General features: G+C 34.3%; 1 protein-coding gene across 2 annotated transcripts in view; it reads left to right on the top strand.

Moving 5' to 3' along the window:
- svild (supervillin d) overlaps positions 1-20,174 on the top strand; it is a 169,158-nt gene that overhangs the window by 100,269 nt on the left and 48,715 nt on the right. For both annotated transcript variants that reach the window (XM_056470009.1, XM_056470010.1), the window contains exons 9-16: positions 3,374-3,521; positions 3,718-3,801; positions 3,925-4,005; positions 4,096-4,279; positions 6,819-6,991; positions 9,737-9,892; positions 9,983-10,119; positions 12,775-12,922. In XM_056470009.1, the coding sequence (XP_056325984.1) occupies positions 3,374-3,521; positions 3,718-3,801; positions 3,925-4,005; positions 4,096-4,279; positions 6,819-6,991; positions 9,737-9,892; positions 9,983-10,119; positions 12,775-12,922 (1,111 nt within the window). The remainder of the gene's footprint in view (positions 1-3,373; positions 3,522-3,717; positions 3,802-3,924; positions 4,006-4,095; positions 4,280-6,818; positions 6,992-9,736; positions 9,893-9,982; positions 10,120-12,774; positions 12,923-20,174) is intronic.

Genomic DNA, 20,174 nt, shown 5'->3' on the forward strand with positions numbered 1-20,174 from the left:
CATCCCAAATGGCACACTATACAGTATGAACTTATGCACTATGCACCTAAACACTCAACAGCATAGAATATGATGATGTTTGACAGGTTGCCAAGTTAGTGAAACTAATGACCAAACTATCAAATAATACTTCTGATGAGTATAACCGCATTCACCTTCAGGAAGCAGCATAATCACTCAAGTAGGACAATTTTGCTTTCATAATCCAAAATAAAGTAATCCAACTTAAGTGCCTGATAGCTTCACCTCTTCCACTACATGACCAAAACTGCAGCTGTTTAGTGCGAGAAATGTCCAACAGTCCAGACTTCTTATTAATGGTTAAAAGGGGCAGCTTGCACTGGGAGTTTAAAGTGCATTTATTTCAGTGTGAACGCACTGTTTATACTACAAGATGGCATGGAATAGTGCAATTTAGTAGTTTGCAATTTGGGATGCACCTTTACACTTTCCTATAGTGTGTGCTTGTGTGTGTATATGTGAAACGATTTTGTTAGTACAATCGTGGTTTCGGCCTCACTTGGCAGCTCTGTCAGTACTGTCAGTATCTATCTTTAGATATACAGTAACTAACGCTCTGGGTCTTGAGTTCCCTTCCTGTGTGGCTTTAGGGTTTGTATTCCAGCTCCTTCCGTCCCACAGCACCGGAAACTGTCCTGAAATGATTGGCTTAAAAGCTTTATGACTTTTGGCACATATAAAGGGGCTGGGAACATGTCAGATATTATTTATCCACAGGGCTCTGAACATTAAATTCCAGAATTTACAAGGGCCTCCCCCCCCACTCAGGCACAGAAAGGGACACCTGTGATGACCGCATGCTCCAGATGTGAAATGGCAGTAAGCAATATGAGTCTTTAAGCCAGCTTTCTAGTAGTTCAGTTTCTGTCCTACTGAGGACTCGTTTTTAGCCTTTATTGTCAGACTCTAATAAATTCAATGGATTCACAATATAAGAGTGGCTTATGGATAATGTAAAATGGATTTGGAAACTTGTCTGAGCTAAATTTTTTTTCTGCATAATCCTATTTTTATTAAATCGTATTTGTCATTTTTTCTTGTTTTTAGTGTTTCAGAGCTCTGACCTGGTTTATTGTGCAAAATGCTTTAACAAATCGAGCCTTGGTACTGCAACTAAGTTGGTTCTGCAACTAGCAATTATTTTAATAATCGATTAATCTGTCAGTTATTTTTTTGATTAATCGAATTATTAATTGGAAATTTAAAAAAAACATTCATTTCAATTCTTTATTCAAAAACAGAAATAACATCTATAGAAACTGCACAAACATGTTGTCCTTGAACATCCCTGAGCTGTTATAATAATAATAATAATAATAATAATAATAATAATAATAATAATAATAATAATAATAATAATAATAATAATGATAATAATAATAATAATAATAATACCGTCATAAGCCATAACTTACTAGTGTTGTCCTGTTTTCAATCCAAAGATCTAAAAAAATCTTAAATCAAGATACATACTAGACACAAGAAATAGCAAGATAAATTATGTCTTGTTTTCTGAAATTTTTTTTATAAATAAATGTGTGCGTGTGTGTGTATATGTGTGTGTGTATATGTGTGTATATATAGATGTATGTGCATATATATTTTTCTATATATATTTATGTATGATGTATGTATATATATACACACACACACACACACATATATATATATATATATATATATATATATATATATATATATATATATATATATATATATATATATATATATATATATATATATATATATATATATATACACATACATACATACATACATACATACATACATACATACATACATACATATATATATATATATATATATATATATATATATATATATATATATATATATATATATATATATATATATATATATATATATAAATAAATATGTCTATAACGTCTGGGGTTGGTTGGTTTAAGGGCTGCATGATATTGGACAAACTGATGTTGCGATATTTAGTTTGTTTACGATATATATTGCGACATGAATATAATTACACAAGATCTAGAATAACATTATTTGGAATTAATTCATGTTTTTACATTGATTTGGATTATTTTGTAAAAGAGTATCTACATAAAGAACAATATAACAAAGACTATTGTACAAACCTACAAACAAATACATTAATTTTATGATTTTCTGTGGAATCTAAGAGTATTGAGGTACAGAAATTTAATAATAGCTAAAATAACACTGTATAATGTATAGTTTTGATTGTATAAATAAATACAATTAATTTTGGTTTATATACCTTTATAATATCTTGGTTTAAGTTTGCTTAAATCGTACAGTCATAGGTCCTAAAAACACACCCAACTGAAAATCTTTTACTCTGCTTTAGGGTTAAACTTTGTGATGAGTCTACAAATCACATGTTCTGAAATGTGATGCTGATCAACTATAATCGCAATTTGACATTGCATATCCTGTGGTGTGACTATTGCAGATTCACACATTTCGATATCGATACTGAAATGATATTGTGCAGGCCCCGTTGGTTGGTTTGTTCATTTATAGATGGATTTGATTTATTGACTGACTGAAAGCAGCCATCTATCAGATTCAGCACATACTAGGATTGACCCAGCAGACTTTACTACCATTATAGCAGAAATGCTGGTTATGTCATTAATTTTTTATTATTGACTTGACACTGATGTACTGGTGCTTATGACAAAACTAATCCTCTCTCTAAGTGGACTCGAGTGGATAAGACATTTGAAAGCAGTTAAATATATTGGACATGTTGAACAGCTTCAAATTGCACTTGAGTTCTTGCATCAGCCCTACATTTAAATTCTCTTTGTGGTTTTATGTCATTTATCCACATGCTGGTCCATCTAATTAAAATTCCCTTTAGATCATGATGGCTGAAGTGAATAAACCACTTAAACTATTTGTCTGTTTAATGGATCCAGCCATTTCAGGCCCTGCAAATTCTTTGGAAAGATATTTGTAGCTTGCGTGTGAACACCATAAATCTTGCAAAGGACTGACTGGAACCGCCTGAGCAAGACAAAGAAGAATGTTTCTCTTGATTGTCAGTAGATTGCAGACCAACAACACACAGTTTTAAAGTAAATGGTTGTAACTGTTATTGCTCTTGAAAAGTGGAGTTTAAGTTGTTTTAATTTGATAAGTGCATATTCCCTTCCCTCATATTACGATGTTAGTTTACTTGACTTTATTTCTCAGTTGGAGGATGTTTAGCAACTGTGTGGTGCCCTAGTCTCTACAAATGGTTTTAACATGCAGTTGGTGTTTTTTATTCTGGAAAATACTCTGAAGATACTCAGACTGGAACAGATTCAAGTTTTCTCTCTCCTCTTATTCCCCTTAGAAGTCTTCTGCAGATGTGGAACCAAAGATGTCTTTGGCTGAGCGAATGAAGATCTTACAGGAGAAGGAGGAACAATGGAAAGTTAAAGGCAAAGGAGCTTCTAATGACTCCACACAATTCTCTGTTGCTGGCCGAATGGCTAAAAGAGGTCAGAAACTAATTATTCTCTGGTTTTTAGCTAAATATTAAGCTTTATGTAGAGTGCTGAAACTTCTCACTGCACAAACCATGTTAAACCGTTTACGATTATCAGGATCTCTGAAAATGGAACATCAGGTTTGAGTGTGCATTCTGTAGCTCAAGCTGTGATACATTTTCATGTTGACACATCTGTTTCCTATCAGGCTTGGTGTCACCCAGCAGAGAGGATGTTCCCATCATCCTCAGCAAAAAAGCCTGCAGCAGTACACCAGTCAAACCACTGGAAGGTATCAGTTTCTGTGATTTTTCTGTGACCTTGTTTAAGTACTCACATGCCAGAGTGATATATTGCTGAGGCTATTGTCTTTACAAGTGGTGTTCTTTCATGTCTGGAAACATCTCTTGGACAGAAATCTCCACGCGTCCTGATGCTGAGGGAGATAAAAGACTAGACAAACTAGAGTCGTTCCTGGACAAACTTCATAATAAAGGTTATTCATTTAAATTGCTCCAGTAACAATGTGTTTATACATATTATAACTGTATTCAGTGATCTGTTTCTCTTTTTGCTTAATATGCAGGCAATTTGGGCCCAAAGAACTCCACAATCGAGGTGATGGAAGAGAAAGAAAAAGAGGTGATGACCTTTGATGATGAGGAGACATTTGGGCGTTTCTACAGATGCTTATCACCCACTGCTCTGAGCTCCAGTGTCTTGCTGGATGAAGAAGAAGACTTCAGCATCATTCAGTCAAATACACCCAAGTGAGATACGGTTCTTATCTGATTTTTGTGCTATATGTTATAAATATGCATTTATAGAAGGTAGGCATGTGCCGGTATCACATTTTCATGCTGCGATTAATTGATTGAGCTTTTATCACGGTATACGGTATTATCACAATATTGTAATTTTACTAGAGAAACAGGTAAAAAAACACAAAAAACCTCAGTTTCGTCAACTTAGTAACTTTAATAACTTTTTAATTAACTAAAAGTACTTCAAACATTTAAATACAAATAAATATAAATAAAACAATACAGAATATAAAAGTAAACTTGAGCAATTATATCAAAGTGAATGTGCAAAGGGAAACCGTCTTCGATCAGCAATCGTGGAATGAACTGCCAACTATTCCAGCATGTTTTATGCAGCAGATGCTTTTCCAGCCACAACCCAATATTGGAAATCACCCATACACACTCATTTACACACACTCATACACTACAGTCAATTTAGCTTATTCAATAATAAACATAACAAAAACTGCCTACTAATGCATGGGTAAATCTTCAAAGGGAACAGTGTTACATTTTAACCTTTCACCTCATCCTGCTTGCTGTTTCACTATCTAAACAATAAAAACATAATATAAGTCAAATTTGTTTCATTTTGATATTTGATTTACACTGTCTCTTTTGCAGAATATCAGTTTTAATAACCAATAATGGCCATTATAACAGTATAACGTACATTAAATTTAAACGATAAAGGTTAGCAATCAGTCAATGTGCAGAATCAGTGTATGTGGTTACATAAATTAATATATTAGCTTATCTTTGCACTCAGCCAAAACAGTTAACTGAGAACAAGTGATTCAAAAGACATAAGAATTGTTAGATAGAGACAACAAGATGAATTCAATATCACGTTTAACAACTATAGTGAGATGAGATCACCCAGCAGATGAACTGTCTGACATGCACTATACTCTCACCTGGGGTTTATGCTTACCCGCTGAACTAGTGGCTGGAGCTCTGGGCAGAGAGTGTGTGGTCACGTGATTTGCGTTTTTAGCCGTGTACTAGAATGAACAGAGAACTTTTCAGAATCGCTAAATGAAACGCCGGTGTATTTCCCGCGATTTCTCTGCGCCTCCCTTGCGTTTCTTCTCTCTGACTCTCGACTATTTTGACAAATACACACAGACGACGCACGCTCACACGGAGTCCAAAATAGGAGTTTGTGATTGGGCGAGCCCAATGTCAATACCGAAAAGAGCCAATTGGCTGCAGAGTGTCACATGGACTGGCCCGGTCTGTCTGTCCAGGAAAAAAAGCATCTACTTTCAGAGAGTCACAGATCACAGCAGCGTCAATCAATAAGGCAGAAAAAAACGATAGGCTGCTAAGCCTTTTATGGGCCGATCAAATCATAAGACGATGATCAGCCCGGCCCAAAAAGTACGTCGGCCCACCGGGAAAGTGCCCGGTCTGCCAGATGGCAAGTCCGCCCCTGCGTGTGAGGATTATAGTGCGGTGGCAGCGGCGGTGCGCATACAGGGCTTCTACATGTGGGGATTGTTTACATCAGAGTGCGCATCAGTTCTGCGCAGCATATACGCAGTGTTTCTTCAAGCGGTTGATGGAAAATAAGCTAAGGCGCGTTCTAAGAATATAAATTCGGATCTATTATTTTTCACGGTATTTTGAAGTGCCCGCGATAACAATATCGTGCATATTCATTACCGTGATTTATCGCATTACCAAATACCGGCACAAGCCTAATAGAAGGTTATACATATCAACTGGATCTCTGTATGAGCTATCCTTGAACTGATCTCGGGCTTAAAATATTAAATGAACTATAGGCTGCAATTTGGCCTGAATACCAAAAACTTTTTTAGTTAAAAGCAGGTAACACTTTCGTCAAAATTTCATCAGACACCAAGAACAGCTCTAAGAGTAAAGTTTGATGTAAATTGGGTGTTGGCTTAACAAAGCTTTGAAGTTTCCCTTGTGAGAAAGTTGAAAGCTTGAAGCTAACATGTGAGGTATGCTGCTAGAAAGATTTGCTAAATTTAGGACATTGTCCAAAGCCTTGCTAGTGATAAAATAATTCCGACTTCAACTGTGTATATGTGTGTGTGTGTGTGTGTGTGTGTGTGTGAATATACATAAATATATATATATATATATATATATATATATATATATATATATATATATATATATATAAATATAAATATATATATATATATATATATATATATATATATATATATATATATATATATATATATATATATATATATATATATATAAATATATATATATATATATATATATATATATATATAGTAATTTGTTCCCGGTGTCTAATGAAGGTCTTGAGGATGGCAAGAATGTTACCTTCTTTTAAAGAGACCTATTATGCAGCCATACTATATAGGTAAAAATACACACATTGTTTTGTATGTATCTAATTCCCATATATCAAAATCAGCATCTGAAAACACAAACTTTTTGAAAGCTGAACAGTGAGTCATAGACAAAAAATGGATGTATTCTTTGTTAACTTCAGACTAGCATCTGCAGTTGAGGAACACAAGCGTTCAGTGCGGCCCTGCAGGCGAGCAAAGAGCTCAAGAAACCCTCTTCGTGCCCTGGCAGCACGAGATGACCTTAGGCAGACTTACACTGAGCAGAGACTCAATGTGGCCTCATTGGAGACCAAAAGGATACAAATGGAGCGGAGTAAGTCTGTTTTGTTTTGAATTCATGGAATGTTTGTTTTACTCTACGCCTATCCAGGTTTTAGGAACAACAAATAATTACCTGACTTCAAGTTGTTCATTTGGTATCAGAAGTGGCTTATATAAAAGGCAAAGGCCTCTAGATTATGCTTATTTTACCAAAATAAAATATGATCATGCCTTGCCATTTTTAATGATTTTATTGAAACAGTAAGGTCTGAATTTGCTTGGACAAAAGACTTGTCACCTAATAGAAATAATGCACGGTATAGAGTCTTGGTGCAGTGGAAAAAGAATTAGTGTATGATGTCCATGAGCTTGGAGGACTGCATCCATACATCTCTGCAATGACTCAAATAAATTATTAATAAAGTGATCTAAAATAGCAAAGAAAGCGTTCTTGCAGGACTCCCAGAGTTCATCAAGATTCTTTGGATTCATCTTCAATGCCTCCTCTTTCATCTTACCCCAGACATACTCAATAATGTTCATATCTGGTGACTGGGCTGGCCAATCATGGAGCAGCTAGACCTCCTTTGCATTCAGGAACTTTGATGTGGAGGCTGAAGTATGAGAAGGAGCGCTATCCTGCTGAAGTATTTGCCCTCTCCAGTTGTTTGTAATGTAATGGGCAGCACAAATGTCTTGATACCTCAGGCTGTTGATGTTGCCATCCACCCTGCAGATCTCTCGCACGTCACCATACTGAATGTAACCCCAAACCATGATTTTTCCATCACAAAACTTGACTGATTTCTGTTAGAATCTTGGTTCCATGCATGTTCCAATAGGTCTTCTGCAGTATTTGTACTTTCTGACACTTTTCCAAATGATCAACTATAAGTCAAGTTATTATTTGTTGCTCTTACAACTGTGATTGACGACAAGACTTTTGTCAGGTAGTATACATTTGCTTCCACTTTGGAATGGCAGTCCTTCTATGATGATGACAGCTTAGGTGAAATATGCTTAGCCACACCCCTCCAACCATTAATTTGCTGTGTGTGAAAGATAAGAGGTGGAGTGAAAATATAAAACCCCACCCCTATTCAAAATTCCATTCCAGTTGAAAAGATGTCATCCTTCTGAAATAAAGTCTGCAGCAACTTCTGCTTTATGTGTAATTTAAAGGGGTCATATTATACTCTTGTAGAAAGTCTTTATATTGTTTTTAAGAGTGTACTAGAACAGGGTTTCTCAACCACGATACTGGAGGCTCACAAACACTGCATGTTTTGAATGTCTTTTTTGTCTGTCACACCCATTGCAGGTCTTTCAGTCTCTGCTAATTAGCTGATGATTAGAATCAGGTGTGTTTGGTTAAGTAGACATGGAAAATGTGCCGAGCTGGTGACCCTCCAGGAAAATTGGTTGAGAAACACTGTAAGAAGATGATTTCATGCTTGGTGGTTTGAAAAACACATTATTTTTTTCACATAATTTACATTATTACAATACCTTTCAGTTAATTCTGAGTTTGATGAAGGCCATTCTTCCAAAAAACAAAATGTTTTGTAATTCTCTAGCTGTCCTAGTGTGTTGTGATTGGCAAGCAGCTTAGACAAGTGGTCATCACATTCCAGATTTTACCTACAACCATAATAAAACACACCTGAACAAGTTAATCAGGGTCTTACTAGGTATATTTGAAGCTTCCAGGCAGGTGTGTTTAGGCAAGTTGGAGTCAACAAGTGTTGTGGAAGATGACTGACCATCATCAAATAGCATCATAACAGATAAACACTGTTTATATAACTAGAGCACTTACTCTTTTCTTTTCCTAGTTTAACAGCCACTTCATTTTCATGTAATTCGGGAAAAGTTTATGAATTTATGTGTAAATCCAGCAGCTCTAATCTCCACTAGCATGGCAGTATCTATTAGCCATCATGAATCAACTAATATGATCATTTTTAAGAATTGTGAACAACTAGAAACATGTTTTCTTACTCTTAGTTGAGAATCAGATATTTCACAGCATAATTAATTTGCGTCAAGAATATTGATCAGGAGGATCGCACAGAACAATTGCATGCATGGATATTGAAAATCATACCAGAGTGGTAAGGTTATTGTTGTTTTTCCCCACCCCAAAATCATTATAATTCTAATGAGCTGGTTTGTGACATCATAAATCCTGGAGAAACAATGTTGTAGTTTTTAGTGATTAGTTGTAGTTTTTAGTTGTAGTTCTAAAAGTTTTTAAAAAATAAGTAACTCTCTTTGAAGTGGAATTTGTCCACTTTATAGACAATTTTTATACCCAGACAAACATACTACACACTGACTAAAGTTCAAAAGGTGAAAAAGCATAATAGGACTCCTTTAAATATGCCATTTTGAAACAAAAACTGATGTTCTGGCTTAAACAGTCACTAAATGTAGTGTAAAAGCTCAGAATGTGAACATTTGAATTGTACAGTATTCTTCCTTGACACTTTTTACTGGACTTTTTTAATCAGACATTCATTACGTTTTAGGGTAATGTGTTTAGGTGGTGTTAATAAAGAATATCTTACATATGATTTTTTTTTTGTTATTGGAAGTAGTCTCTTGTGTAATATTCAATATAAATGTAAACATATGTGTAAATGTAATATTGAAGAGCATAATTTACTTTAACCATTTATCCTTTTTCATCAAAGAAACAGCTATGTATGTTTGCTAATGTAATATCAGCTAATCTTGATGATGATGCACATATGAAAATTTGGATTTTAAAAATGCTTTTTGTAAATGTTTTCAGTGGCCAAACACTCAAATTTGGCAGACACAGCTTTGGCGGGTCTGGCCAGTAAAGAAAACTTCAAGAAAGTCAACCTACGAAGTGTGAAGTCTACTGAGGTTGTGACTAACAACGGTGCTGTGCCTTTCCACAAGCTCATGCTCATCCACATTAAAGGTATAGAGGTCAAGGGTCACACAAAAAATTAGTACAAGTTTTAACTTGATGTGCATGTTCTGCTTTTAACACTGCTATTAATTTATGCAGGCCGCAGACATGTTCAGGTGCGTCTGGTTGAACCAACAGCCAACTCTCTGAACAGTGGAGACTGCTACTTGCTCATCACCCCCAAACAGTGTTTCTTCTGGAGTGGAGAATTTGCAAATGTCATTGAAAAAGCAAAGGTAATAACAAAAATGAGATGAAAGAAGCATATTTGAATGTTCAAATGACACTAATAAAGGAGAACAAGTAACATCCAGCATTGTTGTATTATTAATTATGTATATAATAGTGTAATATGTTTAATTGATACTTTGAAAAATTAGCAGTTTTTAATGGATGTAGTCTGAAAAGCAATGTTAGTGCAAAATAATTTTTTCAAACATTCGATAAAGTTATTAAGTGAGTTTGGAGTAAAATCAATTTATTAAATGTGGTATTTCCACATGCTTTCAGATGTACAGTAGCAGGATTTACTACACAGATTTGTAGATTACTGAAAAGCTACTCAAACCACTTTCAGTGTCGCAAAATAATTATCTGTGATTTAACTGTGCATGATTATATCACATACTGTACAATATTTGCGTTGCTTTCAGTGAACTATGGCTCTGTGTAATAAATGGTGCTCTATCTGAAAGCAGGTGCTGGATATTTGCTGTTGATTACTTTACACTAGCTATGTTTCCATTCAACTATTTATTGCGCACATTTTTAAATATTGCATAAAGAATCCTTAATGGAAATGCCAAGATGCTTATGAACAAGTTGATGAGAAGTGTACTGTAACAGTTTTATCTGATAAGAAAAAAATGTGCACAAACTATGATAGGCACACAAAAATGGGTGCGATGGAATGGCATTAATGTGCAATTCAGTAGACAGACCATATTGTAAAACATCTGAAATGTTGTTTTGGTCATTGTAAAATCCCTTTGCCAATGTTTGTCATTAAAGTGGTTCAGTCTTATTACCTGCTTTCTGTACTGTCTTGAATGGCTGCTCTCACAAAGAGCAAAATTGCGCCTTAAAAGCCACTATGTGTTAAAATTGTTTCGACTTTGTCTTCAGAGGCACAAGTTATTTATTATAAAAGAGCCCACAGTGGTTTCTCCCAGCTTGTGATTTCCATTTTCCTCTCTTTTGACTCACTGGATGGAAATTCAATTCAATTTATCTTTATTTCTATAGCGTTTTTACAATGTAGATTGTGTCAAAGCAGCTTAATATAGAAGTTCTAGTAAATTGAAACTGTGTCAGCCCTGTTTTCAGAGTTGAAATTCAGTTCGGGTTAATTTAGTTTAAATTTCACTGCTGAAAGTCCAAACACTAAAGAGCAAATCCATTGACACTTTGCTTTATTCGCAAATGCCTTATGATATATTCATTTTGCGCATGAGTTAGTTTCACACATTTGGATGGAAGCATAGCTACTGACTCCAAAGGTAGCATTTTAGAGCTTTCAAAGGCAGTGATTTTTATTAGCTTTATTTTTATCAGTTAAGTTAAAAATAATAATAATAAATAATCAAAAAAATTGAATTATATATATATATATATATATATATATATATATATATATATATATATATATATATATATATATATATATATATATATATATATATATATATATATATATATATATATAATTACAATACGACAATACTTTTGTTAGGTAGTATATACAGTATATGTGTAAAATTATATAAATATATATACATATACATATATATATACATATACGTATACTGTACATACTGTATACATATATATATATATATATATATATATATATATATATATATATATATATATATATATATATATATATATATATATATATATATATATATATATATATATATATATATATATATATATAATTTTACACATATATATATACTACCTAACAAAATTATTGTCGTCTATCCCAGTTGTAAGAGCAACAAATAAAAGCAGGATCCTTCAGCAGGATAGCGCTCTTTCTCATACTTCAGCCTCCACATCAATGTTCCTAAAAGTAAAGAAGGTCAAGGTGCTCCAGGATTGGCCCAGTCACCAGACATGAACATTATTGAGCATGTCTGGGGTAAGATGGAGGAGGCATTGAAGATGAATCTAAAGAATCTTGATGAACTGAGTCATTGCAGAGATGTATGGATGCAGTCCTCCAAGCTCATGGGAGGCATACACAATATTAACTATTCCACTGCACTATGGCCTTACTCTCCTAATAAAATAATTAAAATCAAGGCATGATAAAAAGCATGATAATAAGCATAAAATAAGCGTAATCTAGAGACCTTTGCCTTTCATATTCACACAATGTAACGTTAGATTAAATGTGGAACAATTACTACTGAAAGCTGATTTTCTGTGATGCAAATGATGTTCAGTGTAAAAACTGTGAATACTTGCTTATGTATTCTTCTCCTTGGCAGTGAGGTTTATAAGCAGTTGTTTTAGCGTTATGTAAAATGTAGGAGTCGGGATGCTTTAGAAACTATTTGGTTAGAGGATTTGATGAAAAGCTGAAGCTCAAGGTTACGCCATGATTCAAATGACCAGAAATGAGAGACTAATGTTTTGAAATGCATTTATCATATTTTTTTTTTCATTTTTTGGAGCATGCTACCTTATAGATGACCTTAAGAGGACTCATACACTTAAAAAAAAAATTATTGCAGGGGTTCTAGTTTAATTACGGTAATATCACAACATTACAATAGAGTTGTAGATTGATAGATAACAGCAAAAAATAAAGCAGAGATATTTTCTTGAATGTATTTTTTTAGCATTAACCCATCTTATATTGTTTTATATGTCTATTTCAGGGCTCAGAGATGGCTCAGTACATCCAGACAAAGAGAGATCTGGGTTGCAAAGCTTCACAGGTCACGGTGCTAGAAGAGGGAATCAACACAGACAACCGTTTGGCCAAGGAGTTCTGGAGTCTGCTGGGTGGAAAGACTGAATACAGAGGTGCAGGCACTTACAAAAATATATATTCTGCCAGTCCCTGCACATGGAGGACAGATGTTAAAATGACAACCTGTCTCTACATAAATACACTCGCTTATTAGATTTTGTATATACAAATCATTGACACTAGGTCAGAATTAAATCATGTTATGTAACCATTTGGATTATTTGCTAGTCTTGCCCAAGTATTTTATTAGAAAAGGTAAAATGATTTAAAAGCCAGTATCCTTGCTTTATTATACTATTATCATGAAATTCAATTATAAATCTTGGTAAGAAACTGGAAGTGTGTTAAACATGGTGCTTTGACTTATTGACTTATTACACATTTCTATAAAGTAAAATTTAAAATGCATGTGACTTTTCTTTCTTCAAGAGAACAGTTCTTTTTTATTTTATTTTTATTTTTAATTGGAAACTGTGGTCTTTGGTGGATTTTGATTTATGAAAATGTTAATGAAAGAAACTCAAACGTTAAAGCAAAAAATAAAACAACTTCTGGTTACACAGTATCTTATATGCAGAAACAACTCACTTGTGAACTTGCACTAGAGGTGGAGGACACGTGGGATGTATTGTTCATCAAAATGCTACATGAGCTTATCCGGGGAACGAAGTGTGCATTTTAGCTGTCTACAAAGATTTGTTGGGGTTTAAAATGTTTCAGTAGTGTGTTATGATTGTCAGCAATCTTGTAGTAAGTTGTCATTATCTGTTAAAGCACTCTGTAGAAACTAATGTGAGCAGAGCAGAGAAAGAAATCTAAATAATTGTTTACAGTTGGTTTTGGTTTGGATGGTACGCTTGTGAAACTGCTTATAGGCTTTAGTATAATGTGCATGGTTACCCACTTCCAGAATATGTTTTGTTTCCTGCAGGAAATCGACCCTGCGCAGCAGCTAGGGAGGTTAACAAAAATGAATAAAGAGACTAAGTACATCTGTATAACACACACAAAATCACCTCCCACAAAAAGCATGCATATATACAGTACTACCATTCAAAAGTTTGGGGTCAAAATAATTTTTTTATAATGTTATAAAATAAGCTTATTATGCTTACCATGGCTGCATTTAATTAATCAAAAATACAGTAAAAAATTTTCAATTGTGCAATGTTATTGCACTATAAAATAACTTCAAAAGTAGTTTATCATTTAATTTAATAATTTATTTCAGTGATTTTTAAAGATAATTTTTCAGCATCATTACTATAGTCTTCAGAGTCACATGATCCTTAAGAAATCACTCTAATATTAATTATTATTATTATTATTATTATTATTATTATCCATTCATTCATTTTCTTTTTGGCTTGGTCCTTTTATTAATTAGGGGTCGCCACAGCGGAATGAACCACCAACTTATCCAGCACATGCTTTTCACGCAACGGATGCTCTTGCACACACTCACATACACACACTCTTGCACACACTCACATACACTACGGCCAATTTAGCTTATTCAATTCACTTATACCACATGTCTTTGGACTATGGGGGAAAGTGGAGCACCTGGAGGAAACTTGTCAACACGGGGAGAACATGCAAACTCCATACAGAAACGCCAACTGATCCAGCCGGGATTTTGAACCAGCGACCTTCTTGGTGTGAGGCGATTGTGCTACCCACTGCACAGTATATAATAATAATAATATAATATTATTATTATTATTATTATTATTATTATTATTATTATTATTATTATTATTGTTATTATTGTTAATGGTAATAGTTAGAAAAGCAATACTGACTGGAGTAATAATTTGATTTGAAACTACATAGAACGAGAAAGCAGTTATTTAAAAATGTAATAAATACTTAACAATTTTTTTAACATTTAATAAATGCAGACTTGATGAACAGAATAATAAAAATAAAAACATGGAAAAAACTGACCCCAAACTTTTGACTAGTAGTGCATATCATCTCATTGGGTCCTATCATACACCTGGCGCAAGACGTGTTTGGCGTGATGTGTTGTTATTTTCAGACTAACACAACCCTAATTTTCCTGCTTTTTTCAGTTTATTCATGACAACTTGCTTTTATCTAATGTTATTATTATTAGTAGTAGTATTTATTATATTTAGATTTGTGTTAATAAAAGCAAGCTTAGATTTGTCTAGCTGTCGGGTTTTGGACCATAGGGGCATAAGAATAGGATGCGTGTTTGGATATACTGTTTTTTGACCACACTTCATTATTATTGTTCATTTATTTGTTTGCTGGACATTAGAACTGAATTTAGAAATAGTTTTGAAACAAATCTTTGCGCTTAACAAACAAAATTAAATATGCAGGCTGATGGATGTCTTCAGTGGAGTGCACATTGTTTCCTTATCCACGAAAGTAAAGGAGTAAAGTGTAAATGTAAAATAAAGAGAAAGTAAAGAGGCTGAATGGAGGAGACTCTATCTTTATCTTCGTGCTGCAGATGATTGCACTAATACGTCTTCGTTTTAAATGACGTTTTTTACGAACCAAGTTTGTCGATGCCATTATAACGAAACAGATCTGCCTATTTATGCCAGACTCCTGTGGAAAAAGTGATTGACAGGTGGTAATTTGTGTGTAACTTTATTTATTTATGATTTGGTTATGGGTATTTTTCCAGAGATGGGTTGCGGCTGGAAGGGCATCCGCTGCATAAAAACAAATGCTGGATAAGTTGGCAGTTCATTCCGCTGTGGCGACCCCAGCTTAATAAAGGGACTAAGCCGACAAGAAAATGAATGAATGAATGGTTATGGGTAAAACTGAGACCATGCGGGTCAGGTAGTTGAAACGGTAGGCTATAAATAATTAATTCGTTATGAATTAATTAATTTTTATAAATAATAATTCACCGCCACCTATGACAACGACGATGCCATCGTCCATTGCGATGTTTCACATTAGTCATCGACATCGCCCAACCCTAATGCTCAAAACACACCCATGACTCATTAAGAGAATAAGCACAATCCTGTTATACCATGCACCGGGGCGGAAACTGTATTTTTCCATCCTTAAAATAGCAAAAGTGGATTCGGACACACCCTTAATGATTTTGCACCATGCGCTTTAGACTTTGTGTCTAGATCATTAAAATAGAGCCAACTAACTCAAAATCTTTAATAAATACAATCCTGATACTGTATTTACTTTATAAATTTGTTTAGAAAATACTTTATGTGCCTTATTATTGAATAAGTAGCAGAAAATGTTATTTTGTCATTTAAGCTTGTCCCAGTAATCTGTGTATAATAGTTTTTGGAGGCACAATATATATTGCCCATCAAGCTTATGTAAAAACTAGATATTAAAGTTTGAGGACAAACTTTATGGTGGCTTGAAAAGCCGAGTCTGAATTAGCATGTTACTAGCATGAATTAGCAAGTAACTAGCATGATTCTAACATAAATTAGCATGTAACTAGCATGATTCTAGCATGAATTAGCATGTTACTAGCATGTTTCTAGCATGAATTAGCATGATTCTAGCATGAATTAGCATGTTACTAGCATGTTTCTAGCATGAGTTAGCATGTTACTAGCATGTTTCTAGCATGAATTAGCATGTTACTAGCATGAATTAGCATGTTACTAGCATGTTTCTAGCATGAATTAGCATGTTACTAGCATGTTATTAGCATGATTCTAGCATGAATTAGCATGTTTCTAGCATGAATTAGCATGTTATTAGCATGATTCTAGCATGAATTAGCATGTTACTAGCATGATTCTAGCATGAATTAGCATGTTACTAGCATGATTCTAGCATGAATTAGCATGTTACTAGCATGTTTCTAGCACGAATTGGCATGTTACTAGCATGTGTCTAGCATGATTTAGCATGTTATTAGCATGATTCTAGCATGAATTAGCATGTTATTAGCATGATTCTAGCATGAATTAGCATGTTACTAGCATGATTCTAGCATGAATTAGCATGTTATTAGCATGATTCTAGCATGAATTAGCATGTTACTAGCATGATTCTAGCATGAATTAGCATGTTACTAGCATGATCCTAGCACGAATTAGCATGTTACTTGCATGTTTCTAGCATGAATTAGCATGTTACTAGCATGATCCTAGCATGAATTAGCATGATTCTAGCATGAATTAGCATGTTTCTAGCATGAATTAGCATGTTACTAGCATGTTTCTAGCATGAATTAGCATGTTATTAGCATGATTCTAGCATGAATTAGCATGTTACTAGCATGATTCTAGCATGAATTAGCATGTTACTAGCATGATCCTAGCACGAATTAGCATGTTACTTGCATGTTTCTAGCATGAATTAGCATGTTACTAGCATGATTCTAGCATGAATTAGCATGTTTCTAGCATGAATTAGCATGTTATTAGCATGATTCTAGCATGAATTAGCATGTTACTAGCATGATTCTAGCATGAATTAGCATGTTACTAGCATGTTTCTAGCATGAATTAGCATGTTACTAGCATGATTCTAGCATGAATTAGCATGTTACTAGCATGATTTTAGCATGAATTAGCATTTTACTAGCATGATTCTAGCATGAATTAGCATGTTACTAGCATGATTCTAGCATGGATTAGCATGTTACTAGCATGTTTCTAGCATGAATTAGCATGTTACTAGCATGTTTCTAGCATGAATTAGCATGTTACTAGCATGATTCTAGCATGAATTAGCATGTTACTAGCATGTTTCTAGCATGAATTAGCATGCTACTAGCATGATTCTAGCATGAATTAGCATGTTACTAGCATGATTCTAGCATGAATTAGCATGTTACTAGCATGTTACTAGCATGTTTCTAGCATGAATTAGCATGTTATTAGCATGTTTCTAGCATGAATTAGCATGTTACTAGCATGTTACTAGCATGTTTCTAGCATGAATTAGCATGTTATTAGCATGTTTCTAGCATGAATTAGCATGTTGTTAGCATGATTCTAGCATGAATTAGCATGTTTATAGCATGAATTAGCATGTAACTAGCATGATTCTAGCATTAATTAGCATGTAACTAGCATGTTACTAGCATGATTCTAGCATGAGTCAGCTTGTTTCTAGCATGAATTAGCATGTTGTTAGCATGATTCTAGCATGAATTAGCATGTTACTAGCATGACTAGCATGTCACTATCGTGTTGCTAGCACCTTTCTAGCAAGATTAGCATGTCAGTAGGATGTTAAAACTGTTAGCGTGTGTTAGAATAGCTAGTCACAGTCTCTGGGACAGTTGCTAGGGTGCTGAAATTGGTTGCTAGGGAGTGGCTAGTAAGTTTAAAGGTAATCAGTGATTGGCTGCTGGCTAGACTGAGTTGAATGAGGCCAGACTCTAGTCTGTAGGACAGTCTGATGCAGAGTTATGAGCTCACAAAGGTTGATCCAATGTTAAGTAAATGGGAGTCTTTTACAATGGAAGTCTATGGGACAGTTGCTAGGGTGCTGTAAGTGGTTGCTAGGGAGTGGCTAGTAAGTTAAAAAGTCATCAGTTATTGGCTGCTGGCTAGACTGAGTTAAATGAGTCCAGTTAGAAGTCTGTAGGACAGTCTGATGCAGAGTTATGAGCTCACAAAGTTTGACCCAATGTTAAGTCAATGGGACTTTTGGGTTTTTTTCTGGGTCGTTTTTCGGAAAACCCAAGGTCGGATCAGTTAGAAAAGATATAGCAACCCGAGTCAGACCAGTTTGAAGGTTTGACGAAAGTTTGAAGTATGTAGCTTGAAAGGCCTAGGAGGAGATACACTTAGAAATTAGTCTCAGAAGAATAAGAAGAAGAAGAAGAAGAAGAAGAAGAAGAAGAAGAATAACTAGATATTAAAGTTTGAGGACAAACTTTATGGTGGCTTGAAAAGCCGAGTCTGAATTAGCATGTTACTAGCATGAATTAGCAAGTAACTAGCATGATTCTAACATAAATTAGCATGTAACTAGCATGATTCTAGCATGAATTAGCATGATTCTAGCATAATTTAGCATGTTACTAGCATGTTTCTAGCATGAGTTAGCATGTTACTAGCATGTTTCTAGCATGAATTAGCATGTTACTAGCATGATTCTAGCATGAATTGGCATGTTTCTAGCATGAATTAGCATGTTACTAGCATGTTTCTAGCATGATTTAGCATGTTATTAGCATGATTCTAGCATGAATTAGCATGTTTCTAGCATGAATTAGCATGTTATTAGCATGATTCTAGCATGAATTAGCATGTTACTAGCATGATTCTAGCATGAATTAGCATGTTACTAGCATGTTTCTAGCATGAATTAGCATGTTACTAGCATGATTCTAGCATGAATTAGCATGTTACTGGCATGATTCTAGCATGAATTAGCATGTTACTAGCATGATTCTAGCATGATTTAGCATGTTTCTAGCATGAATTAGCATGTTATTAGCATGATTCTAGCATGAATTAGCATGTTACTAGCATGATTCTAGCATGAATTAGCATGTTACTAGCATGTTTCTAGCATGAATTAGCATGTTACTAGCATGATTCTAGCATGAATTAGCATGTTACTAGCATGATTCTAGCATGAATTAGCATGTTACTAGCATGATTCTAGCATTAATTAGCATGTTTCTAGCATGAATTAGCATGTTACTAGCATGATTCTAGCATGAATTAGCATGTTACTAGCATGATTCTAGCATGAATTAGCATGTTACTAGCATGTTTCTAGCATGAATTAGCATGTTACTAGCATGTTTCTAGCATGATTTGGCATGTTATTAGCATGATTCTAGCATGAATTAGCATGTTTCTAGCATGAATTAGCATGTTACTAGTATGATTCTAGCATGAATTAGCAGGTTACTAGCATGTTTCTAGCATGAATTAGCATGTAACTAGCATGATTCTAGCATGAATTAACATGTTACTAGCATGATTCTAGCATGAATTAGCATGTTACTAGCATGTTTCTAGCATTAATTAGCATGTTACTAGCATGTTTCTAGCATGAATTAGCATGTTATTAGCATGATTCTAGCATGAATTAGCATGTTTCTAGCATGAATTAGCATGTTATTAGCATGATTCTAGCATGAATTAGCATGTTACTAGCATGATTCTAGCATGAATTAGCATGTTACTAGCATGTTTCTAGCATGAATTAGCATGTTTCTAGCATGAATTAGCATCTTACTAGCATGATTCTAGCATGTTACTAGCATGTTTCTAGCATGATTTAGCATGTTACTAGCATGTTTCTAGCATGAATTAGCATGTTGTTAGCATGTTTCTAGCATGAATTAGCATG

Source organism: Danio aesculapii, chromosome 12 (assembly GCF_903798145.1).
Source record: "Danio aesculapii chromosome 12, fDanAes4.1, whole genome shotgun sequence".
Classification (NCBI taxonomy): Eukaryota; Metazoa; Chordata; class Actinopteri; order Cypriniformes; family Danionidae; genus Danio; species Danio aesculapii.